At 36.5% G+C, this 14,597-nt stretch overlaps 1 protein-coding gene across 1 annotated transcript in view; it reads right to left on the reverse strand.

Annotated features, from left to right (window-relative positions):
* MMP13 (matrix metallopeptidase 13) overlaps positions 1 to 7,670 on the reverse strand; it is a 13,289-nt gene extending 5,619 nt beyond the window's left edge. Inside the window, exons 1-7 of the mRNA XM_011984408.1 lie at positions 7,528 to 7,670; positions 7,194 to 7,435; positions 6,403 to 6,551; positions 6,097 to 6,222; positions 3,958 to 4,119; positions 2,052 to 2,169; positions 959 to 1,092 (exon numbers count right to left, since the gene is read on the reverse strand). Of these exons, the coding sequence (XP_011839798.1) occupies positions 959 to 1,092; positions 2,052 to 2,169; positions 3,958 to 4,119; positions 6,097 to 6,222; positions 6,403 to 6,551; positions 7,194 to 7,435; positions 7,528 to 7,647 (1,051 nt within the window). The 5' untranslated portion in view covers positions 7,648 to 7,670. The remainder of the gene's footprint in view (positions 1 to 958; positions 1,093 to 2,051; positions 2,170 to 3,957; positions 4,120 to 6,096; positions 6,223 to 6,402; positions 6,552 to 7,193; positions 7,436 to 7,527) is intronic.
* Between the last annotated feature and the right edge of the window lie 6,927 nt (positions 7,671 to 14,597).

The raw sequence follows: 14,597 nt of genomic DNA on the forward strand, positions 1-14,597 counted from the left end.
ACAGTTTTATTATCCAGGGAAATCTATTAAGACTTACCTAGGTAGACATGTGCTTAAGGGCAGGCCCATTTATACATTTAGAAATATTAATAAAATATTTAGTATTTACAGTCATCATGTTTATGAAACATAAAAATATAAGGATTCTTGAAACAAAAAAATAAAATTTAGGATCTTAATTTCCCAGTTATGAATATAGCTAATCAAATATCACAATTAACTTAGCAATTTATTGGTTCTGAATATTAAGTTTAAAGCTAGGTTAAAAAAAACATTAAAATTTCTACATGAATAAACAACACAGTAGGAAGGGTTAATTAGATTGAAAACTCAAATTTTATACCAGTTTGAAAGTTATTTTCTTCTCTGAAAAGTAGATTTATTATAACATTAATATTATAAATAGTTGAACAATAGAAACAGTGTCAGCAGAAAGTTATGTAGTCATTTTAAATTATGGTCATAAAGGCAAAGTAGCAATTTGGAAATTGGTCATAATTTTATGTCAAGGAAAGCAGTAGAACATAAAAATGTATCTGTACTATGAAAATAAATATTTTAAAATATGTATTACATAATGAAAATGAACAAATGAAATCAACTGACTATTCAGAAGGAAGAATGATTCAGAATATTTTTTCCACTTTTTCAGAATATATATTGTTATAATGTTTTCTCAATAAACAATTTTTAAGAGGAACTAAGAGAAAAAACTGACATGATTCATATGAAAGAAAGAGTGGATATGACAAGTCTAACAATGTAGACCTTTTATATGTTCAATTTGGAGATTCATGGTAGAATGGTTTCAGGTACTTTCTGGCTTCCGTTTTTTTAATACTTGGTCTTTAATTTAGGCATATTTTCAGTGGTGATCATTTTACTGAATCTCTATTGGCATCAAGTTCAGCACTGCCTCCCCTGGTCCTGTGTGAGGCCTCCTCTGTGGAAAGCTTACCTCTGAAGATCAAGATGAGGTCATGAGAAGGATGCTCATAGGCAGCATCAATACGGTTGGGAAGTTCTGGCCAAAATGATTTCGTTAAAAACAGCTCTGCATCAACCTGCTGAGGATGCAGGCGCCAGAAGAATCTAACACAAAAGTAAAATGGAGTTTTCTGTCACATTTTTAAGTGCTATATTTCTATCCTGCTAGTCACTTCTCTCCACAATAACACAGATAAGTTAGATACAACCAATACCTCCCACCTGTGAAGGGGAAAAAATTCCATTACCCTTTCAGTTCCAGTGACAAGCTGTGCTATCCTAACTAGCGTAAGGTATTCAACTTTGAAATCTCGCAGAGCCTTTGCGAGGTCTCTAAGTTCTTTGTGGGTTGAAATTGTCTTGCTCAATTTTGGGTATCTTGCTAGGGGCAAGCAAATTTGCCAGGCATTGTGTTGGGCTCCAGAAAGAAGATATGAGTTACATGAACTATGTCTTCCATGGTCTCCTGGCCTGGGAAAACTGATACATGAGAACCACACCCTGTCCCATGAGTACAATTGTAGTTAGAGTTATAATAGAGGCGGTAAACATGCTATTGGATCACAGATGAGGGATCAATGAATGAATGACTGAACAAATATGCATACTAGAACAATGTAGAAATTAAAATTTTATATTGCATTTCTAGGTTCATTTCATTCTATCTCTCGAATTCCAACATATGTATCCAGAATCAAAGTCTTTCCATGCCAAAACGAATCCACGTGGGCCTAACGAGTAACCATTTATTAATACATCTATTACTTTCAATGCTTGTCTGTTTTTAAAATAAATTGGATTTCTAGATTTTCTTGGTTATATTTACAAGAAAGACTATAACTAGAGATGTAAAAACAAGCTACACAATGCCAAGGTTGTACACTGAAAAGTGAAACATTTATCCATCAGTCATTTATTTGATCTGAAATATGGAAGTAAGCTGCCTGCCCATTTTTACTGTTAACTTCGCCTTAGGAAGTCTGACAGCATGTTTTGGCGATATGCAGAAACAGCTTCACAGATGTTTGTCGCATACAAACTTTATGAAAGAATCTCAAGAGTACCTGTCTTTAAAGATCATTGTTTCTCCTCGGAGACTGGTAATGGCATCAAGGGATAAGGAGGGATCACATTTGTCTGGCGTTTTTGGATGTTTAGGGTTGGGGTCTTCATCTCCTGGACCTGCAGTTGTGAAAGGCAAGAGAGAAGTTATGAATGTGACATTACTGAAAACCTGGGTCACAGCACAACAGGCTGATCTGCTGATGGACAGTGAGAGAGGGTTTTCTCCAGGAAAAGCAGTAGGTCCTGGGGCTTCTACATTATGGTGCAAGTACCATGTAATCTTCCTTCCTTCCTCCCCTCTACTTCCATCCTTCAAGACCTCTCGAGATTCTTTAGAACTATAAACTTAGGTTTCCTGAGGTTGATGATAAAAATGAGGGAAAAAAAGCAACAGACTTTGAAGAAATTTTCCCTACACCTAGCACAATCTAGTGACAGACTGCTCTTGAAAACTAGACTCCCCTCAAAGCCATTTTTGATGGCGTATTTCTCCTACGAAAGCCCTCATCTTGCCTCCTCCTCTTGACTATTTTACCAGCTATCAACATCAGATAATGTTGCTTCACCAGTTTGCCATGGTGCAGCTGTATCTCAGCTGCGACAAGTCAGGCCTTCAGCACTTATGTGACTTGCCAAATGTTGGTAACTTTCCAACCAGCTCCCATGAGTGCAGACGGGATGGGAGTGCAGTACACAATAATAATCCTACACTGGATTTTTTTTCTGTCTAGTTTATATTAGTTCTTTCATCAGTCCCTGAGTCATAATAATGTAGAAATAATAACTGCAAAATAAATTTGCAAATTCCCTTTGCCATCTTCAAGTTCATGCCCATGGCTATGCTAGTTACTGTGACAGATTCAAATTTAGAAGGGAAAAGAATGGCTGGGGTGATGTGAGCAAGTTTGCTGAACTATGTGCTCTAGAAATGTTTACACTGATGATTGTGCACTGTGGCTTTAACTCTATTTATAACAGGTCATCTATAAATAAATATTTGGGTTGAGGTTTAATTATTTTGTAAATATTATTGAAAATTTGGGGGGTAAGTGAAAAGGAAGAATTTTTTTTTTACAATGGTTATTGTAGATGTTGATTAAAAACTACCACAGGCCACTTGAGAGGTTTCTACTGTGCCAAATTGGACTGGTTGAAAGAGTACTTGGAATTTCTAAAAGCTTTAGTAACTCACTTTCACCACCAACCATATTACTATAGGTATGCTACTTAAACTCTACATGGCTTTGTTTCTTCATTGCTTAAATGGGGAATAAAATATTTTTCTTTCTTATTGCAGAGGTGTTTTGAGGGTATCAAATGCACATTGCAATGTATAAAATACAGACACAGGGAGTTATAGTCTGCAAAAAATTGGAGAATGAAGTATTTTCTATTTGAGTGGGTAGTTAGATTTGGAAAGAAAAAATGGGTGTGTTTTCCTAGGTTTTAGTAACAAAACCAAGAAAGCAGCATTGGCAGTGGTGAATTCAGTTAGTAGAGTCATGTGTCGCTTAACAACAAGGATACATTCTGAAAAATGTGTTGTTAGGAGATTTTGTCATTGGGTGAACATCGTAGTGTATACTTACACAAACCTAGATATATAGCCTACTACACATACACGCTATATGGTACAGCCTATTGCTCCTAAGCTACAAACCTGTCCAGCATATTACTGTACTGAGTACTGCAGGCACTCATAACACAATGGTGAGTATTAAGTGTATCTAAACATAAGAAAGGTACATTAAAAATACAGTATTATAGTATTATGAAACCTTTGTCATACATGCACTTCACTGTACCAAAACATCATTATGCAGCATGACTGCTATTTAGAAAATAAATGCATGGATTTCTTCTGCTTTTATAACCAATCATATTCTATTTCTATAACTGAGTTACCATAGAGAGATTGGATCCCTTGTACATCGTCATCAGGAAGCACAAAGTGGCTTTTGCCGGTGTAGGTGTAGATGGGAAACATGAGTGCTCCAGGATCCTTGGAGTGGTCAAGACCTAAGGAGTGGCCGAACTCATGGGCAGCAACAAGAAACAAGTTGTAACCTGTAAGAAAATAAAGAAACAATGAGAAAAAAAAGGAATTCCAGTGACCAGGTAATGAAAGGAGTATCATTTTATCTATTTGGTATGTTTCTTTCTTCGCTATATGCTCTTTCTTTTCTCTTTCTTCACTCTCTTACTTTTTAATATCAGTATTCAGTTGCTTGAAGGAAGATTCAAAGTATTGATTTAATTCTTATAAATAATTTAGTGTTCTTTTGATTATAGCTGCCTACACAATTAGAATGTCAACAGATTACTCTCATGTAATTAGTAACTAATAAGGATTTACCATGAAGACACTAGGACTCCTGATTTGCTCTTAGTATTCTCAGGTCAGGTGAGGGAAGTGGACAGAGATTACCTTAAACGAGGAGTGGGGAAATCACATAGGGTGGTACCTAGCTAGGGTTCTGCCCAGAACATCCTCCAGTCAGGAGGCAGCACCCAAAGGGACCATACCAAGGATGGAGGATGCACTAAATAGATTCTCTGTGTATACTCTTGGGAGCAAATTCCAACCAAATGATTCTTTCTAGAACGTCTCTAGACTCTGGGGTTTGAAGAAACAGAAACTCTAGACATGATTAGCCATCTTTACTCTAGAAGACCACTATGTCACTGTATTTACATTGTTCCCTCTAAGCATTCTGTCTGCCAATTTTGAGCCTCCTAATACAGGTATTTCAAACTGGAAAAAAGAGAATAAAACACTAAAAGAAAAATAAGAAGTGTAAGGCAATAGGATTGTTGTTACTTGTGCTTAGATTACCTGAAAACTAGTGCCAGTGGATCCCATTTGACCTTAAATTTCCTTTGCTATTGCAGTCTGTACACGAAGAAAATGAACCAACCTAGCAAATCTTGCAGACCATAAGAGCAACTAGAGGTCGCATAATCTGAGTGCCAATTCTTCGTCGAATGACTAGTAATGGGTACTGCTCTTGGCCTTCCACTGAAAAATGAATCCAGACTGGTTTGTGGATGTTTTCATTCATTTCAGTTAAGTATTTCAAACCCAGAATTTACAAAGGAACCTACATTTGAGGCTTATTGTGATTCTGCCTTAACAATGCTGGATCTTATTCCTTCTTCCTGAAACCGTTCTTACCTCTGAAATATCCAGAACATAAATATGTAAATTTTCACTTTTCCCTCCACAGACAGATTCTAGGTATTAGAGCTGAGACACTGAACATGTAAGGCCCAGTTTTATTCTTTGGAAAAATAATCTTTCTTGTTTAAATGAATAATAAAATCAGCTGTCTATGAAGACAACCTCTACTTGTCATAACTAAGTCCTAGTTAGAACAATCTATGGCTTTTCTTCCTAAATTAACATTCCCACTTATTTTGAGACTTGAAGATTCAACTACTAACTGATTTCATTCAACATGCAATTTCATTTTGCTCTTGTAAAAACAACTGCCACCTTGTCTGTTTCATGCTGTTTGGGGTAAGACTCTGTCTAGATTTTTAAGAATGGTGTTTATCATATACAGACAAGACTGAATCAAGCAACTCATATAATGGGAAACAGAAATTTGATTGAACATATTTCTACCAAGGAAAAAATTATTTCATTTCACATCTAATTCATGTATGACCCATAGATCCAACCCTGGTAGTTTTTAGTTATATATTTATAATAAACTGTACTTCTTCAACATGCCAAAAGGTAATTTGCAGTAATAACATATTGGCTGACAAACATAAACATTTTGGTCCTACTTCAGAGTTCATTAGTATCCCTCAAGCCACAGTGACAGATTAAGTAGATTTTGTTCATTTTTTAATGTTGAATATCAATTTGTAGAAATGTCACTTGTAGAGACACTAATATGTCTAAGATAAACTTTATTTAAGAAAATATAGTCAAATACCAAATATATTTAACTTTTATGTGTTTTAACTTCCATACCAGTGTGTTCACTGTCTAATCTAACAACACATAAATGATATCTTTATAAGAAACATTACCTTTGGAACTACTTGTCCAGGTTTCATCATCATCAAAATGGGCATCTCCTCCATAATTTGGCCCAGGAGGAAAAGCGTGAGCCAGCAGGCCAGAGGGCCCATCAAATGGGTAGAAATCGCCATGCTCTACATACAAAAGCAAGGGTTAGGAGTCTTATCACATCCAGGAGTACTTAGCACAGGTGTTTGGTAAATTGGTGTTGAATGCTTTAAAAAGTAATGAATGACTGAAAGAAATAATTTTAAAATGGAACCAACTAAGAATTAGAATATAAAAATGTTTTAAAAATAAATGTGCATCATTACCCTTAGTTCCAAAAGAGATCATGATGTCAGCAATGCCATCGTGAAGTCTGGTAAAATTCAGAGGAGTTACATCGGACCAAACTTTGAAGGCTTTTTTGAATGCCTTTTCAACTTCAGAATGAGTCATATCAGGGGTGTAATTCACAATTCTATTTAACAAAGAAAGTTTCAATTAAGTTTTTGGAAAGTGACAGCTATTTTAGAATACATTTTCTTGGTATATTGCTCTTCAATTCAAAATGCAATAATTTCTTTGAAAGTTCTACTAGAGGTTTATTGTTTCAAAGAATGTATTAATTATGATGCCATACAAGAATAAAAAGTCAAAAATTCAGACATTTGAGTATCTCCGAATATCTGACCATGTGGCACCTGAAATTAAAATTTTTCCAAAGTTTAATATAATTTATTTTGCATGCTAAAAGTTTGAATTACATTGATAAAGCCCAAATAAATGAAATAGCTCTGTAAAGTTTCTAGAAAGAGTGGAACTCTTCATCTTTAGAACCATTGTGATAAATACACCTAATGCACTACGTTTGCAAATTTTCTTTAATCTACTTTTATTTCTCTTTTGATTTCATTTCTAAAAGAAATACTTTGAGATGCCCACTAAAAAATCATGCTGGGTTACTGTGACAATAATAGATGTTATGAGGCAATCTCGGCAACCACATTAAAGCTATTCTGGAATTTAACTGCCTATTAAATAGTAATGCCTACTTAATATTAGACATTTAATACAACAAGAAAAGGCTAACAAATATGAAAGAAAGATAGTCTATAATTACCTGTAGGTTAAATTCATTTTGGACCATTTGAGAGTTCGAGGGAAAACGTTGTATTCACCCACATCAGGAACCCCGCATCTTGGTTTTTTCATGACATCTAAGGTGTTATCGTCAAGTTTTCCAGTCACCTCTAAGCCGAAAAAAGACTGCATTTCCCGGAGCCTGTCAGTCATGGAGCTTGCTGCATTCTCCTTCAGGATTCCCGCGAGATTTGTAGGATAGTAGTACGATCTCAAGTAGCGCTAGAAAAGAGACCAAAATGAACCGCGTTTCAAAGAGAAGGACATTTCTGAGATGTACCAACCGCATCATCAGGATTGGCAAGATACTCTACCTCTGCAAACTGGAGGTCTTCCTCAGACAAATCATCTTCATCGCCACCACTGGGGAGGGGCAGAGCCCGACAATGAGTCCAGCTCAAGAAGAGGAAGGCAGCCAGGACCCCTGGATGCATCTTGAATGGTGATGCCTGGTGACTGTTGTCCTTCCGCAGAGAATACCTTTACTTTTATAGGCCTGCAATGGTGAGTCATCACTTATGGATAGGTTTCCACTTCCTAGTCACTTGAAGGTAAACATGCTTACATGGCGACTTTTTCTTTTCCCTCCCAAGTGTGGTTTGTGGTAGAATTTGAGGGAAATATAAATGACAGCATCTCTTGTTTCAGCAGGGTCTCAAAACCCATCTGGCAAAATAAACGGCCTCCGCATATTTATGGATACTGTGGGAAGAAGCAGAGAGTAGTACATTTTTTACTTCACTTAGCAAAAATGTTTTTTTTTTCCTTCTGTAAGAAACTAGCTACTTTTACTTCTTCAAATAATAAGTGTATCAAGATGGCATGTTTACTTCCATAAAGAGAAACTTAGTACTGCTTCTAGAATGTTTACTACATCCTGGTATAGTATAAACTGCATTTTCTCTAGAGTAACTACAGAAAGATATCTTGTGTCTACGTGAAGCCCACGATATTGGACCAAAACCAAGCTAGAAGACTTGGAGGTGCTATAGCACAACCACAGAATTGAGCCCCATGGTTGGAATTTAAACACACTGGCAAGACCTCTCAACGAATATGTAGTCCTGCATAAATTCCCTACAGATCCAGACAGAGGTAGAAGAATTACATTGGAACGCAACGACTGTAATGGCTAGCACAAACAGGGATTACTGCATTCTAGGTTTAAAAGGCATTATCTCATTTAATCCTTGCTGTCAGAAAGCTTGCTTTCCATTTTACATAGGAATAATCTGATACACTGAGAAGTTAAATACTTGTATATGGTCATATAGTTTATAAATGATACCATGATTTGAACCCAGGCCAATAACTCAAAACTCAGTGTTCTTGACCACCATCCCTGTCTACTTATGACCTCCACCCTTTCCATTCTCAGATATTTTCTTAAAAGCTGAGCTGTTTGGTTCCTACACCTCAGGGAGTGCCCAAGAAAACTAGGGCTGCAGTAGGCCAATTTCAAGTCTCTCAATTTTTAATTTTAAGTTTGAATAATAGAAGTACTCTTGGTCCAACCACTCAGGAAAATAGTTGTAGGGGCCTCTACCCTATTATTCCTTTCAGAACATCACACATTCAGTATGGTGAAATCAAAGTGCCATCTTTGGTCCCCTGCAGAAGCAAATGGGTAGAGCAATATAGGCCATGATCTTTGGATTTATTGGACTTCTTTAAATAAATGATTGGAAATGCAAGTTAATTGGAGTGACTAAGAGTCAGAAAGAAAATGATGCTCAGGTCAGAAACATATAAAGACAAAGAGAAGGAGCATGAATACAGCTTTAGGGTGAATACGAAATGGGTATTCTAACATATGAGTAAAATGCTATAATCTGGAGTAGCCAGTGCCTTAGAAAAAATCAGAAAAGCCTACAGCATATACATGATCATTTGAGGGAAATTTACTATATGCTTTTATCCAAACAAAATACTGCCAAATATACCCTTTCAAATAGATTGTTTCCAGTGAGTTCAGGATTAGATTTGTGCTCAATCAGGAATGCAAAGCAACAATTTATTTTAAGTTGCTTCCATGTATCATAATATTTAATTTTGAGACTGAGTGAAAAATTATCCAAAAAAGTTTGATTCATCTACTAAACCTATAAAAGTTAGTTTATTAGAAAGCATTTGTTTTTACAAATAAATTTTCATAATATATTAAAATCTCATTAGATAATAAATAAGAAGTGCTTAAGAAGCTGGAAAACAAATGACATTTTATTAAACATTTGAAAGTGGAGAAAAAGAATCGAGGAGGCTAACTGTTCTTACAGATTTTCACAAATTTGTAGAAATGTTATCATTTCAAACTAGAAGAAGCTTTTTTATCTATCAATTTAATGAATATATTAATTGAGCATCAGCCACATGGGATACCATGCTAGTCTCTATGGAAATGAAATGAAGGATAAGATGAAGGCCTTTCTTTTAGGATCATTACAATATTACCTCACCCATTAAAAAAAAAAAAACCTTTTCAATGAAAAATGAAAATAAATACATGCCACTATTTTTCAACTTTAAAAATAATGTTTATTATCAAACAACTGTAATATTTTACTAGTTTCTCATTCCATTTGAGAACATAATCAGCACAAAATAAAAAAACACGGAAAGGTTAATGAGAACATACTATTATATGTTCTGTAGTTTTCTTAAGTAGAAATAAATAAAAATTCCTCCAAAGATTAAAATAAACATTAATTCATTAAGAAAATAATCAGACTGCTGGTTTATGGAATATTGTTCATGGAAAAGTGTTTTTAGATGGTGATAGGGCTGTGTCATCACATTGTCATGTGTTGGCAAACTGCTTGTCAACGCAAGTCCTTCTATCAGTTGTTAATTGTTAAACTCAAAGTCAAGCCTTCTGGTTACCACAGTGAAATGATTTGTGGTTTCAGATGTCATCTTTAACACAACAGGGCTGGGCTGAGCTGGTATTTAAAAACGGTTCTAACAAGTCTACAAATCACTGGGAAATTTGAAAACCTGTAAAACGAACAAACAAAACCGGACTAAATTAAAATTATGTATTTACTGCTGATTCAGACATTAGCAATATGGGACTTTTTAAAACATAGGTCATCATCAGTTTTTGAGTTCAAAACGCCACCCAAACGGGAACCAAAAATGTCTATGAACAGCCAGATACTAAAGCACAGGGAGGTCCCAGACTAGGAATAACATGAACAACTGGTCATCTGAGTTGGATTAAAATTATGAAAAATCCTGAAGTTGAAGAACCATTAAGATCAAGATGTTGGCTTCAGTTTAGGGTATAGTAAAAACTCATTGTTGATGGCACTTAGCGGTATGTTTATTTTTCTAAAATGTAAGTGGTTTGACTCTGCGAGTGCATGAAGTAATAATTTTTTGTAGACACTCTCTGATGGTTACTTTGTTCTACCTTCTGATTTCTCTTTTTCTTTCATAACCTCACGAACTGGGCTTAAATGGTCTTAAAAAGGAGAGCTAGCTGGGCACAGGGCATGCCTGTTGTCTCAGTTACTCAGGAGGCTGATGTTGGAGGATTGCTTGAGCCCAGGAGTGAAGTTTAAGGCCAGCCTAGGGCAGATAGGGAGGCCCTATTTAAAAAAAAAAAAAGGAAAGCTAAATTTCATCTAAATTTGAACTTAAGCACTACTTTTATGCAGTCATGGCATCATCCACAGGTGTGAAACAAAAGAAGAGCTCATTTTAGATGCTGTAGCTACAAAGAAAAGGTTGGGCAACTTAGGAGGTCGTTTACTTTCAACATTTGAATCGCATGCTCTTCAGAGATGCTATACTCATACTGGGTTGATCCACAAAAGTTACTAAAATAATTTACAAGACGTAAAAGAAATTATTTTTGGTTCTTATTGGAGTATAATATCTGAAAGTCAAGTCCTAATTTCCTGGGCTCCCCTCCTAAAGAATTTTAATTTTTTTGTGTGTTTGGTTAAAAAATAGTGGTTACTGAATGTCCATCTTGGCCAGAATTAACCAAATACTCTAAGAGAAAACAACCGGGAATATAACACACATTCTAGCCCAATCCCTCCCAAATGTCTTTGAAAAAGGAAAAATCTAGATTGTTTGGTAGTGAATAATAGAAATGAAAACAAGTTAGAAAAATGGAGAAATGCTTTAGCGGTTTTAACAACAAGCAATTTTATTATATTTAAGGATCCCTAATGTTTAAACAATGAAGCAAATATCTATTTTTAAAAAACTTAGTCTCACGTTGTTACCTTAATTCACTAAAGTGGAAGTCGTTACATATTTTTAAAAAAGCAAATTCTCTGATTTAAAAAGTAATACATGAAAACAGAGTGTAATGTTATTACATAATGTTTGGGAAATAAAAACTTCTCTCAAAAGAAAAAAATTACTGTAACATCTCAAGATATTTTAGATAACCTTCCTCCGTACACACACACACACATACACACACACTACATACACATACATATAGTGTGTGTGTGTATACATATTCCTCAACTTACAATGGAGTTACAATCCAAATAAACCCATCATAAATTGAAAATATCATAAGTCAAAAATGCATTTGATTCAACTAACCTACCAAATATCATTGCTTAGCCCAGACTACCTTAAAAGTGCGTGGAACACTTACATTAGCCTAAAATTGGGTGAGATCTTCTAACACAAAGCCCATTTTATAATAAAGAATTTTGAATCAAAATTCAAAATTTAAAGTACAGTTTCTACTAAATGCATATATCTTTTGCACCATTATAAAGTCAAAAAATTATAAGCTGAACCATCATATTGTAATGGAGTGCAACTCCAGTCGCTCACTGCTTGCGGAGTCCAGTTAAAAGGAGTGAGTCCTGGTAGAAGGTGACACTATTTCAGAGCTAGCTGAGGGGAGTCAGTACAGGCTCCTGCCTTGAGGGCACCACCTCAGTCTTCAGGCAGAAGACAGGGGCTTTTAAAAGGAGGGCTTGGCATGAATGGCATGTAGGGGAGGAAACAATGAGGTGTGGGGTCTACGGGACTTGCTTCGAATGTTTTATCTATTGGGTGGTCTGGCTGGAGCCATCGCAGGCAGAGATAAGCTGTAAATTGAAGCAATCTCCTGGTGGAAGAGAGTTCCAGAGACCTGATTTGCTTCAAGGTTCCATCTGTGGAACTTCTAAGTAAACACATAGTTAGATAACCTTGCTGTGCCTGGTAGAGAGAAAGTAAAGGTTATAATTGCATTGTTTAAAAACTAAGTAAAAGGGATAAGGGTGCGGTGGCTCATAGCTGTTTTCTCAGCATTTTGGGAGGCCGAGGCAGGCAGATCACCTGAGGTCAGGAGTTCTAGACCATCCTGACCAATGTGGTGAAACCCCGTCTGTACTAAAAATGCAGAAATTAGCCAGGCGTGGTGACAGTTTCCTGTAATCCCAGCTACTCAGGAGGCAGAGGTAGAATTGCTTGAACCCAGGAAACGGAGGTTGCAGTGAGCCGAGATCGCATCAGTACACTCCAGCCTGGGTGACAGAGCGACACTCCATCTGAAAAAAAAAAAAAAAAGAAAGAAAGAAAGAAAGAAAAAGGTAGAGGGGAAAGAAAACAAATTCATTTTTTTCTCTTAAAAATGGGGTACTCATCTATAATATGTCAGGACCGTCTTTCTCTCTCTCTCTCTCTCACACACACACACACATACACACATACACACACCTCTCTCCTTAAAGTTGATTTATTGATATATTTAGCCTATAGTCTATCTTAACACATGTAAGGCAAGAAACATCATAAACTAACTCTAAATTAAAAGAAATATTTTGAAGTGTGGATGGATGTTTGTTTCTTTTACCTCTCCAGTGATCCAGCCCTCAACTAAACCAATGGAGCCATGTAGGGATTAAGAGCACAGGCCAGGCCTTGCAGTCAGATGCACCAGCCAAAATTCCAACTCTGCCGTTTATGAGCTCCCTCACTTTGGGCAGTTCATTTCATTTTCACAAACCTTCCCTTCCTCCTCTGTCAAGGAAGGGTCACATGAAGGCTCTCATGAGATGATACAGGTAAAGAACTAAACTCACTACATGGCTCCTGTGAAGAGTGTTATTATATTCATTCATTTATTTGTTCATTCATTAGCTCACTCATTCACTGTCAGAAACTGTTCTTGGTTCTAGAGATAAGTGTTTGTAACCAAAACAGACAAAAATTCCTGCTCTTGCAAAGCCGACATTCTAGTGCAAGGGATGACATATTCTTCTTCAGTATCTTTCAATCAATTTTCATCTCTCTCCCCTCACCTCAGTAATTCATCTCTACATCGCCACTATCTCCTGTCCTGCCCTCTGTTGTCTCAGAACATTAGCCTTAGCTGTCTTAACCTCCCTACGCTACCACCAACCAATGATGGAAACTTTAAAATAGGCCTTGTTCTTCTTGCAAATATTTGTAGTTATTATTATTATTATTATTATGAGACAAGGTCTCACTCTTTCACCCAGGCTGGAGTGCAGTGGCACGATCTTGGCTCCCTAGAACCTTTGCCTCCTGGGTTCAAGCGATCCTCCCACCTCAGCCCCCTGAGGATCTGGGACCACAGGTGCCTGCCACTACACCCAGCTAATTTTTTTTTTTTACATCTTGTAGAGATGGAGTTTCTCCATGTTGCTGAGGCTGGCCTCAAACTCCTGAGCTGAAGCAATCTGCCTGCCTTGACCTCCCAAAGTGCTGGGATTACAGACATGAGCCACTGCACCTGCTGTATTTGTAATTGTTGAAAGGATAACAAGCCTCCAAGCTTCAAAGAATCAAATGTCTAATAATGGAATTCCAGACATGATGAAAGGCACCCTAACTGTGATGGGGAACATAATTGGGGCTGTCCGGCTTCCATGTATCCAGCAAACTGAGACTAGCAGGACCAGTATGCCCCGATAGATGTGGAAAAGCCTGCATACATCCTGACAGGAGCCCTCCTTTCGCAAGGTGAAGTGAGGATAATAAAACTAGTCTTATAGGGTTAGTGTAAAGCACTTGGCACATGATAAGAGCTCAATAACTGCAGTGGTAATGAGCTTTTGTTGCTGTTTACATTATTCATATCAAAGCACCTGGAAAATGGGAAATGCTCAATGTGTGGTAGCTAAAAAGATTAAATTCTGAATTAATGATAATGGAGTTTATTCGATGTTTATTTTGGCACTGTGAAAACAGTTGCTGATTCTCCAGCAATAATAGATAGACATACAAGAGAAATTCAAATCTGAGGCTTTAGGTTGTTTCAAAGTATTTAGCAATATTCACATAAAAACAATAAAAATGTCAATTACAATAATTCTTATTGAGTCAGCAAGCCATCAGGCAGAAAGTACTTGGCAAACATAAGTATTGTATGTAATTGATACAGACACACACACAC

The sequence above is a fragment of the Mandrillus leucophaeus genome, unplaced genomic scaffold, assembly GCF_000951045.1.
Source record: "Mandrillus leucophaeus isolate KB7577 unplaced genomic scaffold, Mleu.le_1.0 Scaffold267, whole genome shotgun sequence".
Taxonomy (NCBI): domain Eukaryota; kingdom Metazoa; phylum Chordata; class Mammalia; order Primates; family Cercopithecidae; genus Mandrillus; species Mandrillus leucophaeus.